This window comes from Dendropsophus ebraccatus, chromosome 9 (genome assembly GCF_027789765.1).
Source record: "Dendropsophus ebraccatus isolate aDenEbr1 chromosome 9, aDenEbr1.pat, whole genome shotgun sequence".
Lineage (NCBI taxonomy): Eukaryota > Metazoa > Chordata > Amphibia > Anura > Hylidae > Dendropsophus > Dendropsophus ebraccatus.
The window spans coordinates 121,163,301-121,186,856 of NC_091462.1; the positions used below are offsets into that span (position 1 = coordinate 121,163,301).

The 23,556-nt window shown below is 61.5% G+C and overlaps 2 protein-coding genes across 4 annotated transcripts; one reads left to right on the plus strand and one right to left on the minus strand.

Moving 5' to 3' along the window:
* Positions 1 to 3: 3 nt before the first annotated feature.
* Positions 4 to 7,335, minus strand: HYLS1 (HYLS1 centriolar and ciliogenesis associated). Of its 2 annotated transcripts, none has more exons than XM_069984781.1 (2): positions 7,239 to 7,335; positions 4 to 1,247 (listed from the first exon to the last, which is right to left on the minus strand). In XM_069984781.1, exon 2 carries the CDS (start codon positions 1,239 to 1,241, stop codon positions 351 to 353), a length of 891 nt encoding a protein of 296 aa, XP_069840882.1. In that variant the 5' UTR covers positions 1,242 to 1,247; positions 7,239 to 7,335; the 3' UTR covers positions 4 to 350. The 2 variants fall into 2 exon arrangements, with proteins under 2 accessions (XP_069840882.1, XP_069840881.1); XM_069984780.1 differs by lacking the exon at positions 7,239 to 7,335 and adding an exon at positions 7,195 to 7,234.
* On the plus strand, positions 7,197 to 22,194 carry PUS3 (pseudouridine synthase 3). Of its 2 annotated transcripts, none has more exons than XM_069984775.1 (5): positions 7,197 to 7,474; positions 8,301 to 8,649; positions 12,258 to 12,766; positions 17,149 to 17,333; positions 21,608 to 22,194. In XM_069984775.1, coding segments are annotated over exons 1-5 (1,368 nt in total). In that variant the 5' UTR covers positions 7,197 to 7,472; the 3' UTR covers positions 21,931 to 22,194. The 2 variants fall into 2 exon arrangements, with proteins under 2 accessions (XP_069840876.1, XP_069840877.1); XM_069984776.1 differs by having other exon boundaries at positions 7,197 to 7,451.
* The last annotated feature ends 1,362 nt before the right edge of the window (positions 22,195 to 23,556 follow it).

Below are 23,556 nucleotides of genomic sequence, written 5' to 3' on the forward strand. Positions count from 1 at the left end.
ATTTCTTTTATTCGCAAAAAAACATCTGGTCATTGACATCACAGCATGACTGTAAATTACAGCAACCCCCCAAAACCGAGCACACGGCTGAGGACCGCGGCAACCTCCGTGACCGAGCACACGGCTGAGGACCGCGGCAACCTCCGTGACCGAGCACACGGCTGAGGACCGCGTAAACCTCCGTGACCGAGCACACGGCTGAGGACCGCGGCAACCTCCGTGACCGAGCACACGGCTGAGGACCGCGGCAACCTCCGTGACCGAGCACACGGCTGAGGACCGCGGCAACCTCCGTGACCGAGCACACGGCTGAGGACCGCGGCAACCTCCGTGACCGAGCACACGGCTGACTAGGAGGAAGCACCTCCTGGAATGTTTCCGTGCACCAGGTCTTGTCGGATGGCCCATCGTAGGCCATACCTCTTCTTCTCTGTGGGGATAACATATGAGTTGGGTGTTGGGAGAGCACGTGGGACTGGCAAGGGTGGTGCTGACATCATGCGTTCTCGGACTTCCCAGCGCAATTCCTTCTTACTTTTCTCCAGAGACACCTGTAGGACATCCCAGCTTTGCTTGTATTCTTGGTAGCGGCCCACTGGGTCAGAGCGCTGCCTGTACTGCTCTAACAGGGAATATGGTGGAACGCGGATAAAGGATTTCACTGCTTGTGAGTCGCCACGGGAGGCTCTAGAATCTTCTGGTTCACTCTCTGTGGAAAGTAGGGACTCATTGCACACCTGTAGCTGTCCATCACTCTTTCTTCGCAGCACTTTGCGGGTCACAATTGGTGGCCTTGGCTTTTGAAGACCCTGAGGCCCCACTTTGACTGTGTGCCTAATGTAAGAATCCAGAGGGTCACTATGAGCGGTGTCCTGGAGGGAAGGCTCCTGACTGGGAGATGGAGAAGGCCACACAGGAAGCGGATCCCAAGCTCCAGCTGCTCCTCCGGCCTCCTCTCTGGGGTCTGTTCTGTCTCCGCTGGATCCTGAGGAAACCTCCAGTGCAGCCGGGCTCTGCATCAGACTCTCAAGGTCTTGTTTGAACTGTAGAAGCCTTTGTTGTGGAACGGAGGTGAACCCCAATAAAGAGAGCTCCGACCGCAGCTCCTCCAGCGAGACTGTAAGCGGCACAGTCCTGAGGGAATGATCAGAGTCATCGTGTGATGGACGGCGCTGGGGGCGCAGCGAGAAGCTGGACAGATTCCCTGCACTGATGCTGGACAGACTGTCTGACACCGACATCTTATCCTGGGGAGAAGAGAAGCGTCACAGGTGAAAAAGGGCTAAGGGATCAGGGGAGGAAGAGACCATAGAGGAGGGGGGGGGAGGAAGAGACCATATAGGAGGGGGGGGGGCTCGGGGAGAGAGACCACAGAGGGGGAAGAAGAGACCACAGAGGAGGGGGGGGGGGGAGGAGACCACAGAGGAGGGGGGGGGGAGGAGACCACAGAGGAGGGGGGGGGGGGGAGACCACAGAAGAGGGGGAAAAAGAGACCACAGAGGAGGGAGAGGGGGAGGAAGAGACCATAGAGGAGGAAAAGGGGGGAGAGAGACCAGAGGGAGAGAGGTAGGAAGAGACCATAGAGGAGGGGGGGGGGGGCGGGAGGAGAGACCATAGAGGAGGGGGGGGAGGAGAACATAGAGGAGGATGGGGGAGGAGACAGACTACAGAGGGAGAGAGGTAGGAAGAGACCATAAAGGAGAGGGGGAGAGACCACAGAGGCAGAGGAAGAAACCATAGAGGAGGAGGGGGGGGGGAGGAGAGAGACCATAGAGGAGCAGGGGGGGGGAGAGAGACCACAGAGGAGAGGGGGAGAAAGGTAGGAAGAGACCATAGAGGAGGGGGGGGGGAGAGAGAGAGGTAGGAAGAGACCATAGAGGAGGGAGGGGGGGGGAGAGACCATAGAGGAGGGGGGGGGGGAGGGAAGAGACCAGAGAGGAGGGGGGGAGGGGAGACCACAGAGGGGGAGGAAAAGACCACAGAGGGGGAGAGGTAGGAAGAGACCATAGAGGAGGAGGGGGAGAGGTAGGAAGAGACCATAGAGGAGGGGGGGGGGGGGAGAGACCATAGAGGAGGGGGGGGGGGGAGAGAGAGGTAGGAAGAGACCATAGAGGAGGGAGGGGGGGAGGTAGGAAGAAACCATAGAGGAGGGGGGGAGGGGAGACCACAGAGGGGGAGGAAGAGACCACAGAGGGGGAGAGGTAGGAAGAGACCATAGAGGAGGGGGGGGGGAGAGACCATAGAGGAGGGGGGGGAGGGAAGAGACCATAGAGGAGGGGGGGGGGGGGAAAGAGACCATAGAGGAGGGGGGGGGAGGAGACCACAGAGGGAGAGAGGTAGGAAGAGACCATAGAGGAGGGGGGAGGGGGGGAGGTAGGAAGAGACCATAGAGGAGAGGGGGGGGGGGAGGTAGGAAGAGACCATAGAGGAGGGGGGGGGGAAGAGATAGGTAGGAAGAGACCATAGAGGAGGGGGGGGAGGGGAGAAAGAGACCACAGAGGGAGAGACCATAGAGGGGGGGGGGGGAAAGAGACCATGGAGGAGAGACCACAGAGGGAGAGAGGTAGGAAGAGACCATGGAGGAGAGACCACAGAGGGAGAGAGGTAGGAAGAGACCATAGAAGAGGAGGGGAGGGGTGGGGAGAGGTAGGAAGAGACCATAGAGGAGGAGGGGGGGGGGGGAGAGAGGTAGGAAGAGACCATAGAGGAGGGGGGGGAAGAGACCATGGAGGAGAGGGAGAGAGAGACCACAGAGGTAGAGGGGGAAAGGGGTAGGAAGAGACCATAGAGGAGGAGGGGGGGGGGGAGGTAGGAAGAAACCATAGAGGAGGGGGGGGGGAGAGACCACAGAGGGAGAGGGGGAGGATAGAGACCATAGAGGAGGGGGGGGGGGGGAAGAGACCACAGAGGGAGAGGAACAGACCAGAGAGGAGGAGGGGGGGGGGGGAGAGGTAGGAAGAAACCATAGAGGAGGGGGGGGGGGAGGTAGGAAGAGACCATAGAGGAGGGGGGGGGGAGACCACAGAGGAGGGGGGGGAGGAAGAGACCATAGAGGAGGAGGGGGGGAGAAAGAGGTAGGAAGAGACCATGGAGGAGGGGGGGGGGGGGAGAGACCATGGAGGAGAGGGAGAGGGGGAGGAAGAGACCACAGAGGGAGAGGGGGAGGAAGAGACCACAGAGGGAAAGAGGTAGGAAAAGAACATAGAGGAGAGGGGGAGAGACCACAGAGGGGGAGGAAGAAACCAAAGAGGAGGGGGGGGGAGAGAGAGACCACAAAGGAGAAGGGGAGAGAGGTAGGAAGAGACCATAGAGGAGGAGGGGGGGAGAAAGAGGTAGGAAGAGACCATAGAGGAGGGGGGGGGGAAGAGACCACAGAGGGAGAGGGGGAGGAAGAGACCATAGAGGAGGGGGGGGGGGGGGGAAAGAGACCATAGAGGGAGAGAGGTAGGAAGAAACCATAGAGGAGGGGGGGGGGGCAAGAGAGTTAGGAAGAGACCAGAGAGGAGGAGGGGGGGGGGGGGGAAGAGACCATAGAGGAGGAGGGGGGGGGGGAGAGGTAGGAAGAGACCATAGAGGAGGGGGGGGGGGGGTAGGAAGAGACCATAGAGGAGGAGGGGGGGGGGGAAGAGACCACAGAGGGACAGGGGGAGGAAGAGACCATAGAGGAGGAGGGGGTGAGAAAGAGGTAGGAAGAGACCATAGAGGAGGAGGGGGGGAGAAAGAGGTAGGAAGAGACCATAGAGGAGGGGGGGGGGGGAGAGACCACAGAGGGAGAGGGGAGGAAGAGACCATGGAGGGGGGGGGGGGAAGAGACCATGGAGGGGGGGGGGGGAGAGACCATGGAGGAGGGGGGGGGGAAGAGACCATAGAGGAGGGGGGGGGAGAGACCATGGAGGAGGGGGGGGGGAAGAGACCATGGAGGAGGGGGGGGGGAAGAGGACCATGGAGGAGGGGGGGGGAAAAAGACCACAGGAGGAGGTGGGGGGCGGAAGAGACCACAGGAGGAGGGGGGGGGCGGAAGAGACCACAGGAGGAGGGGGGGGCGGAAGAGACCACAGGAGGAGGGGGGGGCGGAAGAGACCACAGAGGGAGAGGGGGAGGAAGAGACCATAGAGGAGAGGGAGAGGGGGAGGAAGAGACCGTAGAGGAGAGGGAGAGGAGGAGAGGGGGAGGAAGAGACCATAGAGGAGAGGGAGAGGGGAGGGGGAGGGGGAGGAAGAGACCATAGAGGAGGGGGGGGGGGAGGAAGAGACCATAGAGGAGGGGGGGGGGGAGGAAGAGACCATAGAGGGGGGGGGGGAGGAAGAGACCATAGAGGAGGGGGGGGAGGAAGAGACCATAGAGGAGGGGGGGGAGGAAGAGACCATAGAGGAGGGGGGAGGAAGAGGACCATAGAGGAGGGGGGGGGGAGAGACCATAGAGGAGGGGGGGGGGGGAGAGACATAGAGGAGGGGGGGGGAGAGACCACAGAGGAGGGGGGGGGGGAAGAGACCATAGAGGAGGGGGGGGGGAAGAGACCATAGAGGAGGGGGGGGGAAGAGACCATAGAGGAGGGGGGGAGGGGAAGAGACCATAGAGGAGGGGGGGAGGGGAAGAGACCATAGAGGAGGGGGGGGGGGAAGAGACCATAGAGGAGGGGGGGGGGGGGGGGGGAAGAGACCATAGAGGAGGGGGAGGGAAGAGACCATAGAGGAGGGGGGGAGGGAAGAGACCATAGAGGAGGGGGGGGGGAGGTAGGAAGAGACCATAGAGGAGGGGGGGAGGGGAGACCACAGAGGGAGAGGGGGAGGAAGAGACCATAGAGGAGGGGGGGGGGAAGAGACCATAGAGGGAGAGAGGTAGGAAGAGACCATAGAGGAGGAGGGGGGGAGAAAGAGGTAGGAAGAGACCATAGAGGAGGGGGAGGAAGAGACCATAGAGGAGGGGGAGGAAGAGACCACAGAGGGAGAGGGGGAGGAAGAGACCATAGAGGAGGGGGGGGGCGGAGAGACCATAAAGGGGGGGGGGAGAGACCACAGAGGGAGAGGAAAAGACCATAGAGGAGAGGGGGAGGGAGGAGGAGACCATAGAGGAGGGGGGGGGGCGGAGAGACCATAGGGGGGGGGGGAGGAAGAGACCATAGAGGAGGCGGGGGGGGGGGGGGAGACCACAGAGGGAGAGGGAGAGACCATAGAGGAGGCGGGGGGGGGGGGGAGAGACCATAGAGGAGGAGGGGGGGGGAGACCACAGAGGGAGAGGGTGAGACCATAGAGGAGAGGGAGAGGGGGAGGAAGAGAACATAAAGGAGGGGGGGGGGGGTGGGGGAGAGACCATAGAGGGAGAGGGGGAGGAAGAGACCATAGAGGAGGGGGGGGGAGAGACCATAGAGGAGGGGGGGGAAGAGACCATAGAGGAGGGGGGGGGGGGGAGAGACCATAGAGGAGGAGGGGGGGGGAACCATAGAGGAGGAGGGGGGGGGGGAGAGACCATAGAGGAGGAGGGGGAGGGAGAGACCATAGAGGAGGGGGGGGGGGAAGAGACCATAGAGGAGGGGGGGGGGGGGAAGAGACCGTAGAGGAGGGGGGAGGGAAGAGAGACCATAGAGGAGGAGGGGGGGGGGACCATAGAGGAGGAGGGGGGGGGGGAGACCATAGAGGAGGAGGGGGGGGGGAGACCATAGAGGAGGAGGGGGGGGGGGAGACCATAGAGGAGGAGGGGGGGGGGGGAGAGACCATAGAGGAGGAGGGGGGGGGGGGGAGAGACCATAGAGGAGGAGGGGGGGGGGAGAGACCATAGAGGAGGAGGGGGGGGGGGGGGAGACCATAGAGGAGGGGGGGGGGGGAGACCATAGAGGAGGAGGGGGGGGGGGAGAGACCATAGAGGAGGAGGGGGGGGGGGAGAGACCATAGAGGAGGAGGAGGGGGGGGGGGGAGAGACCATAGAGGAGGAGGGGGGGGGGAGAGACCATAGAGGAGGAGGGGGGGGGGGGGAGACCATAGAGGAGGAGGGGGGGGGAGGAGAGACCATAGAGGAGGAGGGGGGGGGGAAGAGACCATAGAGGAGGAGGGGGGGGGGGGAGAGACCATAGAGGAGGGGGGGGGAGAGACCATAGAGGAGGAGGGGGGGGGAAGAGACCATAGAGGAGGAGGGGGGGGGGGAGAGACCATAGAGGAGGAGGGGGGGGGGGGGAGACCATAGAGGAGGAGGGGGGGGGGGGAGAGACCATAGAGGAGGAGGGGGGGGGAGAGACCATAGAGGAGGAGGGGGGGGGGGAGAGACCATAGAGGAGGAGGGGGGGGGGAGGAGAGACCATAGAGGAGGAGGGGGGGGGGGGAGAGACCATAGAGGAGGAGGGGGGGGAGAGACCATAGAGGAGGAGGGGGGGGGGGGGAGACCACAGAGGGAGAGGGAGAGACCATAGAGGAGGCGGGGGGGGGGGAGAGACCATAGAGGAGGGGGGGGGGAGAGACCATAGAGGAGGGGGGGGAGAGACCATAGAGGAGGAGGGGGGGGAGGAGAGACCATAGAGGAGGAGGGGGGGGGGGGGAGAGACCATAGAGGAGGAGGGGGGGGGAGAGAGACCATAGAGGAGGAGGGGGGGAGGAGAGACCATAGAGGAGGAGGGGGGGGAGGAGAGACCATAGAGGAGGAGGGGGGGGGGGGAGAGACCATAGAGGAGGAGGGGGGGGAGGAGAGACCATAGAGGAGGAGGGGGGGGGGGAGAGGACCATAGAGGAGGAGGGGGGGGGGGAGAGACCATAGAGGAGGAGGAGGGGGGGGGGGAGAGACCATAGAGGAGGAGGAGGGGGGGGGGAGAGACCATAGAGGAGGGGGGGGGAGAGACCATAGAGGAGGGGGGGGAGAGACCATAGAGGAGGAGGGGGGGGGAGGAGAGACCATAGAGGAGGAGGGGGGGGGGGGGAGAGACCATAGAGGAGGAGGGGGGGGGAGAGACCATAGAGGAGGAGGGGGGGAGGAGAGACCATAGAGGAGGAGGGGGGGGAGGAGAGACCATAGAGGAGGAGGGGGGGGGGGAGAGACCATAGAGGAGGAGGGGGGGGAGGAGAGACCATAGAGGAGGAGGGGGGGGGGGAGAGACCATAGAGGAGGAGGGGGGGGGGGAGAGACCATAGAGGAGGAGGAGGGGGGGGGGGAGAGACCATAGAGGAGGAGGGGGGGGGAGAGACCATAGAGGAGGAGGGGGGGAGGAGAGACCTCCACCGGAGACCATAGAGAAGGAGACATCCCCGGGCTCTCACCGTAATCGCCGTTCCTCTTGCTGCTCTCGCGCTCCTGCAGTAACGGTCAGTCTCAGGTAGTGACGTCACAACCGCGTCCTTTCAATTCTGGCGTTTCCAAGCAACGAGTGACGTAATTATTCCTCGCCGGAAGAGAGGCGAGAAGCACGTGAAGGGCGACAGTGTGACGTCACATCCGTGTAATCACCGCTGTACCGGGAGAAGAATTTTCCGGTACCGTCCTAGTAACTGTATATGTGTGTATCTCATCTTTTATAGGTGTATCTCATCCTGTATGGGTGTATCTCATCCTGTATGGGTGTATCTCATCCTGTATGGGTGTATCTCATCCTGTATGGGTGTATCTCATCTTTTATGGGTGTATCTCATCTTTTATGGGTGTATCTCATCCTGTATGTGTGTATCTCATCCTGTATGGGTGTATCTCATCCTGTATGTGTGTATCTCATCTTTTATGGGTGTATCTCATCCTGTATGTGTGTATCTCATCCTGTATGGGTGTATCTCATCCTGTATGTGTGTATCTCATCTTTTATAGGTGTATCTCATCCTGTATGGGTGTATCTCATCCTGTATGGGTGTATCTCATCTTTTATGGGTGTATCTCATCCTGTATGGGTGTATCTCATCCTCCCCTGACGCCTGGCTCCTCCCCAGTCCCGCCCCCTTATCCCTGACGCCTGGCTCCTCCCCAGTCCCGCCCCCTTATCCCTGACGCCTGGCTCCTCCCCAGTCCCGCCCCCTTATCCCTGACGCCTGGCTCCTCCCCAGTCCCGCCCCCTTATCCCTGACGCCTGGCTCCTCCCCAGTCCCGCCCCCTTATCCCTGACGCCTGGCTCCTCCCCAGTCCCGCCCCCTTATCCCTGACGCCTGGCTCCTCCCCAGTCCCGCCCCCTTATCCCTGACGCCTGGCTCCTTCCCAGTCCCGCCCCCTTACCCATGACGCCTGGCTCCTCCCTAGCACCGCCCCTTATTCCTGATGCCCCTCCCTAGTCCCGCCCCTTTATCCCTGATGCCCCTCCCCAGTCCCCGGGCCGCCTCTCACCATCTCTTTCCCCACAGGGTGATGTCTGAGGAGGCGGAGCTGGTGCAGTTGCGGCGGCGGGTGCAGCACCTGGAGCAGGAGGTGGAGCGGCTGAGGGCTGCCACCTCCCGGGTCTCTGCGCCCCCTAAGCAGCCACGCCCCCAAAGACCCTTTGATTTCTCGGCCCACCCCCGGCAGCATGTGGCCCTGCGGTTGGCCTACCTGGGCTGGAACTACCAGGGTTTCGCCAGCCAGGAGAACACCCGCAACACGGTGGAGGAGGTGATGTTTGAGGCCCTGATGAAGACGCGGCTGGTGGAGACCAGGCAGGGGGCCAACTACCACCGATGTGGCCGCACCGACCGGGGGGTCAGCGCCCTGGCCCAGGTGAGGGGCAAATGGCCCGAGGGAGGGGAGCTGCAGAGGTGTGGGAGGGGCAAATGGCCCGGGGGAGGGGAGCTGCAGAGGTGTGGGAGGGGCAAATGGCCCGGGGGAGGGGAGCTGCAGAGGTGAGGGAGGGGCAAATGGCCCGGGGCAGGGGAGCTGCAGAGGTGAGGGAGGGGCAAATGGCCCGGGGGAGGGGAGCTGCAGAGGTGTGGGAGGGGCAAATGGCTCGGGGAGGGGAGCTGCAGAGGTGTGGGAGGGGAGCTGCAGAGGTGTGGGAGGGGCAAATGGCCCGGGGGAGGGGAGCTGCAGAGGTGTGGGAGGGGAGCTGCAGAGGTGTGGGAGGGGCAAATGGCCCGGGGAGGGGAGCTGCAGAGGTGTGGGAGGGGCAAATGGCCCGGGGTGGGGAGCTGCAGAGGTGTGGGAGGGGCAAATGGCCCGGGGGAGGGGAGCTGCAGAGGTGTGGGAGGGGCAAATGGCCCGGGGGAGGGGAGCTGCAGAGGTGTGGGAGGGGCAAATGGCCTGGGGGAGGGGAGTTGCAGAGGTAGGGGAGGGGCAAATGGCCCGGGGGAGGGGAGCTGCAGAGGTGTGGGAGGGGAGCTGCAGAGGTGTGGGAGGGGCAAATGGCCCAGGGAGGGGAGCTGCAGAGGTGAGGGAGGGGCAAATGGCCCGGGGGAGGGGAGCTGCAGAGGTGAGGGAGGGGAGCTGCAGAGGTGTGGGAGGGGCAAATGGCCCGGGGAGGGGAGCTGCAGAGGTGAGGGAGGGGCAAATGGCCCGGGGAGGGGAGCTGCAGAGGTGTGGGAGGGGCAAATGGCCCGTGGTGGGGAGCTGCAGAGGTGTGGGAGGGGCAAATGGCCCGGGGTGGGGAGCTGCAGAGGTGTGGGAGGGGCAAATGGCCCGGGGGAGGGGAGCTGCAGAGGTGTGGGAGGGGCAAATGGCCTGGGGGAGGGGAGCTGCAGAGGTGTGGGAGGGGAGCTGCAGAGGTGTGGGAGGGGCAAATGGCCCGGGGGAGGGGAGCTGCAGAGGTGTGGGAGGGGCAAATGGCCTGGGGGAGGGGAGCTGCAGAGGTGTGGGAGGGGCAAATGGCCTGGGGGAGGGGAGTTGCAGAGGTAGGGGAGGGGCAAATGGCCCGGGGGAGGGGAGTTGCAGAGGTAGGGGAGGGGCAAATGGCCCGGGGGAGGGGAGCTGCAGAGGTGTGGGAGGGGAGCTGCAGAGGTATGGGAGGGGCAAATGGCCTGGGGGAGGGGAGCTGCAGAGGTGTGGGAGGGGCAAATGGCCTGGGGGAGGGGAGCTGCAGAGGTAGGGGAGGGGCAAATGGCCTGGGGGAGGGGAGCTGCAGAGGTGTGGGACGGGCAAATGGTCTGGGGGAGGGGAGCTGCAGAGGTAGGGGAGGGGCAAATGGCCTGGGGGAGGGGAGCTGCAGAGGTATGGGAGGGGCAAATGGCCCGGGGAGGGGAGCTGCAGCAGTCTCTCTCTGTGTCTCTTTCTCTCTCTTGCGTGGGGGGTGGTCGGGGGGATCAGCAGTGTCTCTTCATCCATCTCTCTCTTGCAGGTGGCCTCTCTGGACCTGTGCTTGGCTGGGGAGTGGTCGGGGGGGGGATCAGCCGTCTCTCTCCCTTCCTCTCTCTTCCAGGCGGTCTCTCTGGACCTGCGCTCGGCGGAGGGTGGTCGGGGGGATCAGCAGTGTCTCTTCATCCGTCTCTCCCTTCCTCTCTCTTGCAGGTGGTCTTTCTGGACCTTCGCTCGGTGGAAGGTGGTTGGGGGAATCAGCAGTGTCTCTTCATCCGTCTCTCCCTTCCTCTCTCTTGCGGGTGGTCTCTCTGGACCTAAGCTTGGCGGGGGAGTGGTCGGGGGGATCAGCAGTCTCTCTCCCTTCCTCTCTCTTGCGGGTGGTCTCTCTGGACCTGCGCTCGGCGGGGGTGGGGGGGGGGTGTCGTGTCGGGGGGTATCAGCAGTCTCTCTTCATTCGTCTCTCCCTTCCTCTCTCTTGCGGGTGGTCTCTCTGGACCTAAGCTTGGCGGGGGAGTGGTCGGGGGGATCAGCAGTCTCTCTCCCTTCCTCTCTCTTGCGGGTGGTCTCTCTGGACCTGCGCTCGGCGGGGGTGGGGGGGGGTGTCGTGTCGGGGGGTATCAGCAGTCTCTCTTCATTCGTCTCTCCCTTCCTCTCTCTTGCGGGTGGTCTCTCTGGACCTGTGCCTTTGGCGGGGGGTTCAGCAGTGTCTCTTCATCCGTCTCTCCCTTCCTCTCTCTTGCAGGTGGCCTCTCTGGACCTGCGCTCAGCGGAGGGTGCTCGGGGGGATCAGCAGTGTCTCTTCATCCATCTCTCCCTTCCTCTCTCTTGCAGGTGGTCTCTCCGGACCTGCGCTCAGTGGAGGGTTGTCGGGGGGATCAGCAGTGTCTCTTCATCCGTCTCTCCTTTCCAGGTGGTCTCTCTGGACCTAAGCTTGGCGGGGGAGTGGTCGGGGGGATCAGCAGTGTCTCTTCATCCGTCTCTCCCTTCCTCTCTCTTGCAGGTGGTCTCTCTGGACCTAAGCTTGGCGGGGGAGTGGTCGGGGGGGATGAGCAGTGTCTCTTCATCCGTCTCTCCCTTCCTCTCTCTTGCAGGTGGTCTCTCTGGACCTGCGGGGGGGGGGGGGGTCGGGGGGGATCAGCAGTCTCTCTTCATCTGTCTATCCCTTCCTCTTTCTTGCGGGTGGTCTCTCTGGACCTGTGCTCGGCGGGGGGGATCAGCAGTGTCTCTTCATCCGTCTCTCCCTTCCTCTCTCTTGCAGGTGGTCTCTCTGGACCTGCACTCAGCGGGGGGTGGTCGGGGAGATCAGCAGTGTCTCTTCATCCGTCTCTCCCTTCCTCTCTCTTGCAGGTGGTCTCTCTGGACCTGCACTCAGCGGGGGAGTGGTCGGGGGGGATGAGCAGTGTCTCTTCATCCGTCTCTCCCTTCCTCTCTCTTGCAGGTGGTCTCTCTGGACCTGCGGGGGGGGGCGGTGGGGATCAGCAGTCTCTCTTCATCCGTCTATCCCTTCCTCTTTCTTGCGGGTGGTCTCTCTGGACCTGTGCTCGGCGGGGGGGATCAGCAGTGTCTCTTCATCCGTCTCTCCCTTCCTCTCTCTTGCAGGTGGTCTCTCTGGACCTGCGCTCAGCGGAGGGTGGTCGGGGGGGATCAGCAGTGTCTCTTCATCCGTCTCTCCTTTCCAGGTGGTCTCTCTGGACCTGCACTCAGCGGGGGGTGGTCGGGGAGATCAGCAGTGTCTCTTCATCCGTCTCTCCCTTCCTCTCTCTTGCGGGTGGTGGTCGGGGGGATCAGCAGTGTCTCTTCATCCGTCTCTCCCTTCCTCTCTTGCGGGTGGTGGTCGGGGAGATCAGCAGTGTCTCTTCATCCGTCTCTCCCTTCCTCTCTCTTGCGGGTGGTGGTCGGGGGGATCAGCAGTGTCTCTTCATCCGTCTCTCCCTTCCTCTCTCTTGCGGGTGGTGGTCGGGGGGATCAGCAGTGTCTCTTCATCCGTCTCTCCCTTCCTCTCTCTTGCAGGTGGTCTCTCTGGACCTGCACTCAGCGGGGGGTGGTCGGGGAGATCAGCAGTGTCTCTTCATCCGTCTCTCCCTTCCTCTCTCTTGCAGGTGGTCTCTCTGGACTTGCGCTCAGCGGGGGAGGGAAGGCCGGAGTTACATTACACCCAGATGCTGAACCGGGTGCTGCCACCAGACGTCCGTGTCCTTGGGTGGGCGGCCGTCCCCCCGTCGTTCAGCGCCCGGTTCAGCTGCCGCTCCCGCACGTACCGCTACCTCTTCCCCCGGGCGGAGCTGGATGTGGCGGCCATGGACCGCGCCGCCCGCATGCTGGAGGGGACCCACGACTTCCGCAATCTCTGCAAGATGGACGTGGCCAATGGGGTGGTGCAGTTTGTGCGCACGGTCCTCAGCGCCCGGGTGGAGCCGCTGCCGGAGCTGCCGGGGGAGCCGGGGCCCTTCCAGCTCTACCAGCTCCAGATCCGGGGCCTGGCTTTCCTCTACCACCAGGTCAGGTGCATCATGGGAGTCCTCTTTCTGATTGGTCAGAGCAAGGAGCAGCCGGAGGTGATGAGGGAACTGCTGGACGTGGAGAGGAACCCGCGGAAACCGCAGTACAAGTGAGCAGGGGTCCTCCTGTATAGTCCCTGGTGTGGGGGGGGGGTCCTCCTGTATAGTCCCTGGTGTGGGTGGGGGGTTTCTCCTGTATAGTCCCTGGTGTGGGGGGGGTCCTCCTGTATAGTCCCTGGTGGGGGGGGGGTTCTCCTGTATAGTCCCTGGTGGGGGGGGGGGTCCTCCTGTATAGTCCCTGGTGGGGGGGGGGTTCTCCTGTATAGTCCCTGGTGTGGGGGGGGTCCTCCTGTATAGTCCCTGGTGGGGGGGGGGGTCCTCCTGTATAGTCCCTGGTGGGGGGGGGTTCTCCTGTATAGTCCCTGGTGGGGGGGGGTCCTCCTGTATAGTCCCTGGTGGGGGGGGGGGGGTCCTCCTGTATAGTCCCTGGTGGGGGGGGTCCTCCTGTATAGTCCCTGGTGGGGGGGGGGGGGTCCTCCTGTATAGTCCCTGGTGTGTGGGGGGGGTCCTCCTGTATAGTCCCTGGTGGGGGGGGGTTCTCCTGTATAGTCCCTGGTGTGGGGGGGGTCCTCCTGTATAGTCCCTGGTGGGGGGGGGGTCCTCCTGTATAGTCCCTGGTGGGGGGGGGTTCTCCTGTATAGTCCCTGGTGGGGGGGGGTTCTCCTGTATAGTCCCTGGTGGGGGGGGGGTCCTCCTGTATAGTCCCTGGTGGGGGGGGGGTCCTCCTGTATAGTCCCTGGTGGGGGGGGGGGTCCTCCTGTATAGTCCCTGGTGGGTGGGGGGGGGTCCTCTTGTATAGTCCCTGGTGGGGGGGGGGGGGGTCCTCCTGTATAGTCCTGGTGGGGGGGGGGGGTCCTCCTGTATAGTCCCTGGTGGGGGGGGGTCCTCCTGTATAGTCCCTGGTGGGGGGGGGGTCCCTCCTGTATAGTCCCTGGTGGGGGGGGGTCCTCCTGTATAGGTCCCTGGTGTGGGGGGGGGGGGGCTCCTGTATAGTCCCTGGTGTGGGGGGGGTCCTCCTGTATAGTCCCTGGTGGGGGGGGTCCTCCTGTATAGTCCCTGGTGTGTGGGGGGGGGTCCTCCTGTATAGTCCCTGGTGTGTGGGTGGGGGTCCTACTGTATAGTCCCTGGTGGGGTGGGGGTCCTCCTGTATAGTCCCTGGTGGGGGGGGGGTCCTCCTGTATAGTCCCTGGTGTGTGTGTGTGGGGGGGTCCTCCTGTATAGTCCCTGGTGGGGGTGGGGGGGTCCTCCTGTATAGTCCCCGGTGGGGTGGGGGTCCTCCTGTATAGTCCCCGGTGGGGGGGGGTCCTCCTGTATAGTCCCCGGTGTGGGGGGGGGTCCTCCTGTATAGTCCCTGGTGTGTGTGTGTAGGGGGGCTCCTCCTGTATAGTCCCTGGTGGGGGGGGGGGTCCTCCTGTATAGTCCCTGGTGTGTGTGTGTGGGGGGTCCTCCTGTATAGTCCCTGGTGGGGGTGGGGGGGTCCTCCTGTATAGTCCCCGGTGGGGTGGGGGTCCTCCTGTATAGTCCCCGGTGGGGGGGGGGTCCTCCTGTATAGTCCCCGGTGTGGGGGGGGGGGTCCTCTGTATAGTCCCTGGTGTGTGTGTGTAGGGGGGCTCCTCCTGTATAGTCCCTGGTGGGGGGGGGGGGTCCTCCTGTATAGTCCCTGGTGTGGGGGGGTCCTCCTGTATAGTCCTGGTGGGGGGGGGTCCTCCTGTATAGTCCCTGGTGTGGGGGGGGGGGGGGGCTCCTGTATAGTCCCTGGTGTGGGGGGGGGGTCCTCCTGTATAGTCCCTGGTGTGTGGGGGGGGGTCCTCCTGTATAGTCCCTGGTGGGGGGGGGGTCCTCCTGTATAGTCCCTGGTGGGGGGGGGGGTCCTCCTGTATAGTCCCTGGTGGGGGGGGGGTCCTCCTGTATAGTCCCTGGTGGGGGTGGGGGTCCTCCTGTATAGTCCCTGGTGGGGGTCCTACTGTATAGTCCCTGGTGGGGTGGGGGTCCTCCTGTATAGTCCCCGGTGGGGGTCTTATTGTATAGTCCCTGGTGTGGGGGGGGTCCTCCTGTATAGTCCCTGGTGGGGGTCCTCCTGTATAGTCCCTGGTGGGGGGGGGTCCTCCTGTATAGTCCCTGGTGGGGGTCCTCCTGTATAGTCCCTGGTGGGGTGGGGGTCTTCCTGTATAGTCCCTGGTGGGGTGGGGGGTCCTCCTGTATAGTCCCTGGTGGGGTGGGGGTCTTCCTGTTTAGTCCCTGGTGGGGTGGGGGGTCCTCCTGTTAGGTGGTGGAGTTCCCTCTAGTAGATGATGGGGTTCCCCCTGTTAGGTGGTGGTGGGGTTCCTCCTGTTAGGTGGTGGAGTTCCCTCTAGTAGATGATGGGGTTCCCCCTGTTAGGTGGTGGTGGGGTTCCTCCTGTTAGGTGGTGGGGTTTCCCCTGTATGGTGGTGGGGTTCCTCCTTTTAGGTGGTGGTGGGTTTCCCCGTTAGGTGGTGGGGTTCCCCCTGTATGGTGGTGGTGGGGTTCCTCCTTTTAGGTGGTGGTGGGGTTCCCCCTGTTAGGTGTTGGGGTTCACTCTAGTAGATGATGGGGTTCCCCCTGTTAGGTGGTGGTGGGGTTCCCTCTAGTAGATGGTGGGGTTCCCACTGTATGGTGGTGGGGTTCCCCCTGTTTGGTGGTAATGGAGTTCCCTCTGGTAGATGGTGGGGTTCCCCCTGTTTGGTGGTGGTGGGGTTCCCCCTGTTTGGTGGTGATGGGGTTCCCCCTGTTTGGTGGTGGTGGGGTTCCCCCTGTTTGGTGGTGGTGGGGTTCCCCCTGTTTGGTGGTAATGGAGTTCCCTATAGTAGATGGTGCGGTTCCCCCTGTTTGGTGGTGGTGGGGTTCCCCCTGTTTGGTGGTGGTGGGGTTCCCCGTGTTTGGTGGTGGTGGGGTTCCCCCTGTTTGGTGGTAATGGAGTTCCCTATAGTAGATGGTGGGGTTCCCCCTGTTTGGTGGTGGTGGGGTTCCTCCTGTTAGGTGGTGGTGGGGTTCCCCCTGTTAGGTGGTGGGGTTTCTCCTTTATGGTGGTGGTGGTGGGGTTCCTCCTTTTAGGTGGTGGTGGGGTTCCCCCGTTAGGTGGTGGGGTTCCCCCTGTATGGTGGTGGTGGGGTTCTTCCTTTTAGGTATAGTCCCTGGTGTGGGGGGGGTCCTCCTGTATAGTCCCTGGTGTGTGTGGGGGGGGTCCTCCTGTATAGTCCCTGGTGGGGGGGGGGTCCTCCTGTATAGTCCCTGGTGTGGTGGGGGTCTTCCTGTATAGTCCCTGGTGTGGTGGGGGGGTCCTCCTGTTAGGTGGTGGGGTTCCCCCTGTTTGGTGGTGGTGGGGTTCCCCCTGTTTGGTGGTAATGGAGTTCCCTATAGTAGATGGTGCGGTTCCCCCTGTTTGGTGGTGGTGGGGTTCCCCCTGTTTGGTGGTGGTGGAGTTTCCTATAGTAGATGGTGGGGTTCCCCCTGTTTGGTGGTGGTGGAGTTTCCTATAGTAGATGGTGCGGTTCCCCCTGTTTGGTGGTGGTGGGGTTCCCCCTGTTTGGTGGTGGTGGAGTTTCCTATAGTAGATGGTGGGGTTCCCCCTGTTTGGTGGTGGTGGGGTTCCCCCTGTTTGGTGGTGGTGGGGTTCCCCCTGTTTGGTGGTGGTGGGGTTCCCCCTGTTTGGTGGGGTTCCCCCTGTTTGGTGGTGGTGGGGTTCCCCCTGTTTGGTGGGGTTCCCCCTGTTTGGTGGTGGTGGGGTTCCTCCTGTTTGGTGGTGGTGGGGTTCCCCCTGTTTGGTGGTGGTGGGGTTCCCCCTGTTTGGTGGTGGTGGTGGGGTTCCCCCTGTTTGGTGGTGGTGGGGTTCCCCCTGTTTGGTGGTGGTGGGGTTCCCCCTGTTTGGTGGGGTTCCCCCTGTTTGGTGGTGGTGGGGTTCCCCCTGTTTGGTGGTGGTGGGGTTCCCCCTGTTTGGTGGGGTTCCCCCTGTTTGGTGGTGGTGGGGTTCCACCTGTTTGGTGGTGGTGGGGTTCCCCCTGTTTGGTGGGGTTCCCCCTGTTTGGTGGTGGTGGGGTTCCCCCTGTTTGGTGGTGGTGGGGTTCCTCCTGTTTGGTGGTGGTGGGGTTCCCCCTGTTTGGTGGTGGTGGGGTTCCCCCTGTTTGGTGGTGGTGGGGTTCCTCCTGTTTGGTGGTGGTGGGGTTCTCCTGTTTGGTGGTGGTGGGGTTCCTCCTGTTTGGTGGTGGTGGGGTTCCTCCTGTTTGGTGGTGGTGGGGTTCCTCCTGTTTGGTGGTGGTGGGGTTCCCCCTGTTTGGTGGTGGTGGGGTTCCTCCTGTTTGGTGGTGGTGGGGTTCTCCTGTTTGGTGGTGGTGGGGTTCCTCCTGTTTGGTGGTGGTGGGGTTCCCCCTGTTTGGTGGTGGGGGGCTGTCAGGCATGTAACGTCCCTGTCTTGCAGTATGGCGGTGGAGTTCCCCCTTATTCTCTATGACTGTCAGTATGATGAGGTGGAGTGGAGAGCTGAGAGGGATTTGCACTCGGTTACGGTCTCGCACCTGCAGCGTCTCTGGACCCGGGAGGCCGTGAAGAGCCACATCCTGCGCATGGCGCTGTCCAGCCTGGCGGCCACGCCCATCACTGTCGGTAATATCATGTGACCCGCACACACCAACCTAACCAGTAACACACAGAGGGATGTGCTGTAATGCAGTGATTTTCCACCTTTTTGAGCCGCGGCACCGAGCCACCAACCAAAATGGCACAAAATGACACTAAAACAGGACATGTTATACATATAGTTATTAATATAGATTCTAAATGTATTTATACTCACTCAGTGTGACACCTGGGCCTGTTTTCTTCTCCCCCTGTGCTTCTCTCCCCCATGCTTCTCTCCACCATACTTCTCCCCCCTACTTCTCTCCACCATACTTCTCTCCCCCATGCTTCTCTCCACCATATTTCTCCCCCCTACTTCTCTCCACCATACTTCTCTCCACCATACTTCTCCCCCCCCTACTTCTCTCCCCCATGCTTCTCTCCACCATATTTCTCCCCCCTACTTCTCTCCTGTGCTTCTCTCCACCACGCTTCTCCCCCCCATGCTTCTCTCCACCATACTTCTCTCCCCCATGCTTCTCTCCACCATAGTTCTCTCCCCCATGCTTCTCTCCCCCATGCTTCTCTCCTGTGTTTTTCTCCCCCATGCTTCTCTCCACCATACTTCTCTCCCCCATGCTTCTCTCCACCATGCTTCTCTCCACCATAGTTCTCTCCCCCATGCTTCTCTCCCCCATGCTTCTCTCCACCATACTTCTCCCCCCCATGCTTCTCTCCACCATACTTCTCCCCCCCATGCTTCTCTCCACCATACTTCTCTCCCCCCATGCTTCTCTCCACCATAGTTCTCTCCCCCATGCTTCTCTCCCCCATGCTTCTCTCCACCATACTTCTCCCCCCCATGCTTCTCTCCTGTGCTTCTCTCCACCATACTTCTCTCCACCATACTTCTCTCCCCCATGCTTCTCTCCACCATACTTCTCTCCCCCATGCTTCTCTCCACCATACTTCTCTCCCCCATGCTTCTCTCCCCCATGCTTCTCTCCACCATACTTCTCTCCCCCATGCTTCTCTCCACCATACTTCTCTCCCCCATGCTTCTCTCCACCATACTTCTCTCCCCCATACTTCTCTCCCCCATGCTTCTCTCCACCATGCTTCTCTCCCCCATGCTTCTCTCCACCATGCTTCTCTCCCCCATGCTTCTCTCCACCATGCTTCTCTCCACCATGCTTCTCTCCCCCATGCTTCTCTCCACCATGCTTCTCTCCCCCATGCTTCTCTCCACCATGCTTCTCTCCCCCATGCTTCTCTCCCCCATGCTTCTCTCCACCATGCTTCTCTCCCCCATGCTTCTCTCCACCATGCTTCTCTCCCCCATGCTTCTCTCCCCCATGCTTCTCTCCCCCATGCTTCTCTCCCCCATGCTTCTCTCCCCCATGCTTCTCTCCCCCATGCTTCTCTCCACCATGCTTCTCTCCACCATACTTCTCTCCACCATGCTTCTCTCCCCCATGCTTCTCTCCCCCATGCTTCTCTCCCCCATGCTTCTCTCCACCATGCTTCTCTCCACCATGCTTCTCTCCACCATACTTCTCTCCCCCATGCTTCTCTCCCCCATGCTTCTCTCCCCCATGCTTCTCTCCCCCATGCTTCTCTCCCCCATGCTTCTCTCCACCATACTTCTCTCCACCATACTTCTCTCCCCTACTTCTCTCCTGTGCTTCTCTCCACCATACTTCTCTCCCCCATGCTTCTCTCCCCCATGCTTCTCTCCCCTACTTCTCTCCACCATATTTCTCCCCCCCTGCTTCTCTCCTGTGCTTCTCTCCACCATACTTCTCCCCCCTACTTCTCTCTCCCATGCTTCTCCCCCCCTACTTCTCTCCTGTGCTTCTCTCCAACATACTTCTCCCCCCTACTTCTCTCCCCCATGCTTCTCTCCACCATACTTCTCTCCACCATATTTCTCCCCCCCCTGCTTCTCTCCTGTGCTTGTCTCCCCCATGCTTCTCTCCCCCATACTTCTCTCCCCCATGCTTCTCTCCACCATACTTCTCCCCCATGCTTCTCTCCACCATACTTCTCTCCCCCATGCTTCTCTCCACCAAACTTCTCTCCCCCATGCTTCTCTCCACCATGCTTCTCTCCACCATACTTCTCTCCCCTACTTCTCTCCTGTGCTTCTCTCCACCATACTTCTCTCCCTCATGCTTCTCTCCCCTACTTCTCTCCACCATATTTCTCCCCCCCTGCTTCTCTCCTGTGCTTCTCTCCACCATACTTCTCCCCCCTACTTCTCTCCCCCATGCTTCTCTCCACCATGCTTCTCTCCACCATATTTCTCCCCCCCTACTTCTCTCCTGTGCTTCTCTCCACCATACTTCTCCCCCCTACTTCTCTCCCCCATGCTTCTCTCCACCATACTTCTCCCCCCTACTTCTCTCCCCATGCTTCTCTCCACCATACTTCTCTCCACCATATTTCTCCCCCCCCTGCTTCTCTCCTGTGCTTGTCTCCCCCATGCTTCTCTCCACCATACTTCTCTCCCCCATGCTTCTCTCCACCATACTTCTCCCCCATGCTTCTCTCCACCATACTTCTCTCCCCCATGCTTCTCTCCACCAAACTTCTCTCCCCCCATGCTTCTCTCCACCATACTTCTCTCCCCTACTTCTCTCCTGTGCTTCTCTCCACCATACTTCTCTCCCTCATGCTTCTCTCCCCTACTTCTCTCCACCATATTTCTCCCCCCCTGCTTCTCTCCTGTGCTTCTCTCCACCATACTTCTCCCCCATGCTTCTCTCCACCATGCTTCTCTCCACCATATTTCTCCCCCCCTACTTCTCTCCTGTGCTTCTCTCCACCATACTTCTCCCCCCTACTTCTCTCCCCCATGCTTCTCTCCCCCATACTTCTCCCCCCTACTTCTCTCCACCATACTTCTCTCCACCATATTTCTCCCCCCCTGCTTCTCTCCTGTGCTTGTCTCCCCCATGCTTCTCTCCACCATACTTCTCTCCCCCATGCTTCTCTCCACCAAACTTCTCTCCCCCCTGCTTCTCTCCGCTGTTTCTCTCCCCCATGCTTCTCTCCCCGTCTCTCCCACCCTGTTTCTCCCCCATGCTTCTCTCCCCCATCCCCAGGTTTCTCTCCCCCCCGCTGCTGTCCGCCTCACCTACTGGATGCCCGTAGGCGCACCATGCTCCCGGTCTCCGCTGATTGGATAGGAGGAGCATGTCCGGGCGCTACAGGCGGCCAGTAGGTGAGGCGGACAGCAGCAGCGGGGCGATCTGCAGGGGCACCATAGTTTGGGGAACTTTCCCCGCGGCACACCCGACCATGTGTCGCGGCACACTAGTTGAAAATCACTGCTGTAATGTATGTACACGGTGACCCCACCAGCAGAATAGTGAGTGCAGCTCTGGGGTATAATACAGGATCAGTAATGTATGTACACTGTGACCCCAGCAGAATAGTGACTGCAGCTCTGGGGTATAATACAGGATCAGTAATGTATGTACACAGTGACCCCACCAGCAGAATAGTGAGTGCAGCTCTGGGGTATAATACAGGATGAGTAATGTAATGTATGTACACAGTGACCCCACCAGCAGAATAGTGAGTGCAGCTCTGGGGGATAATACAGGATGGAACTCAGGATCAGTAATGTAATGTATATACACAGTGACCCCACCAGCAGAATAGTGAGTGCAGCTCTGGGGTATAATACAGGATGGAACTCAGGATCAGTAATGTATGTACACAGTGACCCCACCAGCCGAATAGTGACTGCAGCTCTGGGGTATAATACATTATCAGTAATGTATGTACATAGTGACCCCACCAGCAGAATAGTGAGTGCAGCTCTGGGGTATAATACATGATCAGTAATGTATGTACATAGTGACCCCACCAGCAGAATAGTGAGTGCAGCTCTGGGGTATAATACAGGATGTAACTCAGGATCAGTTATGTATGTACACAGTGACCCCACCAGCAGAATAGTGAGTGCAGCTCTGGAGTATAATACAGGATGAGTAATGTATGTACACAGTGACCCCACCAGCCGAATAGTGACTGCAGCTCTGGGGTATAATACAGGATCAGTAATGTATGTACACAGTGACCCCACCAGCCGAATAGTGACTGCAGCTCTGGGGTATAATACAGGATCAGTAATGTATGTACACGGTGACCCCACCAGCAGAATAGTGATCGCAGCTCTGGAGTATAATACAGGATGTAACTCAGGATCAGTAATGTATGTACACGGTGACCCCACCAGCAGAATAGTGAGTGCAGCTCTGGGGTATAATACAGGATCGCTAATACACTTGTGTGTTTCTCCCCCTTAGGGCAGGAGCGTGTCCCCTGGAGTCAGTGTGAGCCGGCGGTAGTCGCCCATAGCAGCGGTCTGGTGGAGGGAGTCAGCGCCCGCACATATACTCCTCTGATGAAGCGAGGAGTGTGTCGGGCCTTGGAGGAGCGAGTACAGCACTATGTGCGGCGTGGAAGGATCACAGCGCCCCCTCAAGGACACAATGTCAGGGAGAGGGGTCATGATAGTGAAGCTGATCCCAGAGACCTGATCCAAGGAGGATGTAAGGAGCTTCCAGAGCCCAGTGCCAAGAGGTGCTGCCCCGCCCCCGAGGAGCCTGTGCCCAGCTGTAAGACTTAGAGGTGCTGCCCCGCCCCCGAGGAGCCTGTGCCCAGCTGTAAGACTTAGAGGTGCTGCCCTGCCCCCGAGGAGCCTGTGCCCAGCTGTAAGACTTAGAGGTGCTGCCCCGCCCCCGAGGAGCCTGTGCCCAGCTGTAAGACTTAGAGGTGCTGCCCCGCCCCCGAGGAGCCATCCAGACATCCTGTGGGGTGGGGGGCTGCTTCTCTACTTGTTTCATAGAGGAAAATGTTTGTTTTATTTTTAAAATAAATTCAGATTTAAGGAGACGGTGATGTCACAGACACCTGGGGGGAGGAGTCAGCCGGTGATGTCACGGACGCCTGGGGGGAGGAGTCAGCCGGTGATGTCACGGACGCCTGGGGGGGAGGAGTCAGCCGGTGATGTCACGGACGCCTGGGGGGGAGGAGTCAGCCGGTGATGTCACGGACGCCTGGGGGGGAGGAGTCAGCCGGTGATGTCACAGACACCTGGGTGGAGGAGTCAGCCGGTGATGTCACGGACGCCTGGGGGGGAGGAGTCAGCCGGTGATGTCACGGACGCCTGGGGGGGAGGAGTCAGCCGGTGATGTCACGGACGCCTGGGGGGGAGGAGTCAGCCGGTGATGTCACGGACGCCTGGGGGGGAGGAGTCAGCCGGTGATGTCACGGACGCCTGGGGGGGAGGAGTCAGCCGGTGATGTCACGGACGCCTGGGGGGGAGGAGTCAGCCGGTGATGTCACGGACGCCTGGGGGGGAGGAGTCAGCCGGTGATGTCACGGACGCCTGGGGGGGAGGAGTCAGCCGGTGATGTCACGGACGCCTGGGGGGGAGGAGTCAGCCGGTGATGTCACGGACGCCTGGGGGGGAGGAGTCAGCCGGTGATGTCACGGACGCCTGGGGGGGAGGAGTCAGCCGGTGATGTCACGGACGCCTGGGGGGGAGGAGTCAGCCGGTGATGTCACGGACGCCTGGGGGGGAGGAGTCAGCCGGTGATGTCACGGACGCCTGGGGGGGAGGAGTCAGCCGGTGATGTCACGGACGCCTGGGGGGGAGGAGTCAGCCTGGTGATGTCACGGACGCCTGGGGGGGAGGAGTCAGCCGGTGATGTCACGGACGCCTGGGGGGGAGGAGTCAGCCGGTGATGTCACGGACGCCTGGGGGGGAGGAGTCAGCCGGTGATGTCACGGACGCCTGGGGGGGAGGAGTCAGCCGGTGATGTCACGGACGCCTGGGGGGGAGGAGTCAAGCCGGTGATGTCACGGACGCCTGGGGGGGAGGAGTCAGCCGGTGATGTCACGGACGCCTGGGGGGAGGAGTCAGCCGGTGATGTCTACGGACGCCTGGGGGGGAGGAGTCAGCCGGTGATGTCACGGACGCCTGGGGGGGAGGAGTCAGCCGGTGATGTCACGGACGCCTGGGGGGGAGGAGTCAGCCGGTGATGTCACGGACGCCTGGGGGGGAGGAGTCAGCCGGTGATGTCACGGACGCCTGGGGGGGAGGAGTCAGCCGGTGATGTCACGGACGCCTGGGGGGGAGGAGTCAGCCGGTGATGTCACGGACGCCTGGGGGGGAGGAGTCAGCCGGTGATGTCACGGACGCCTGGGGGGGAGGAGTCAGCCGGTGATGTCACGGACGCCTGGGGGGGAG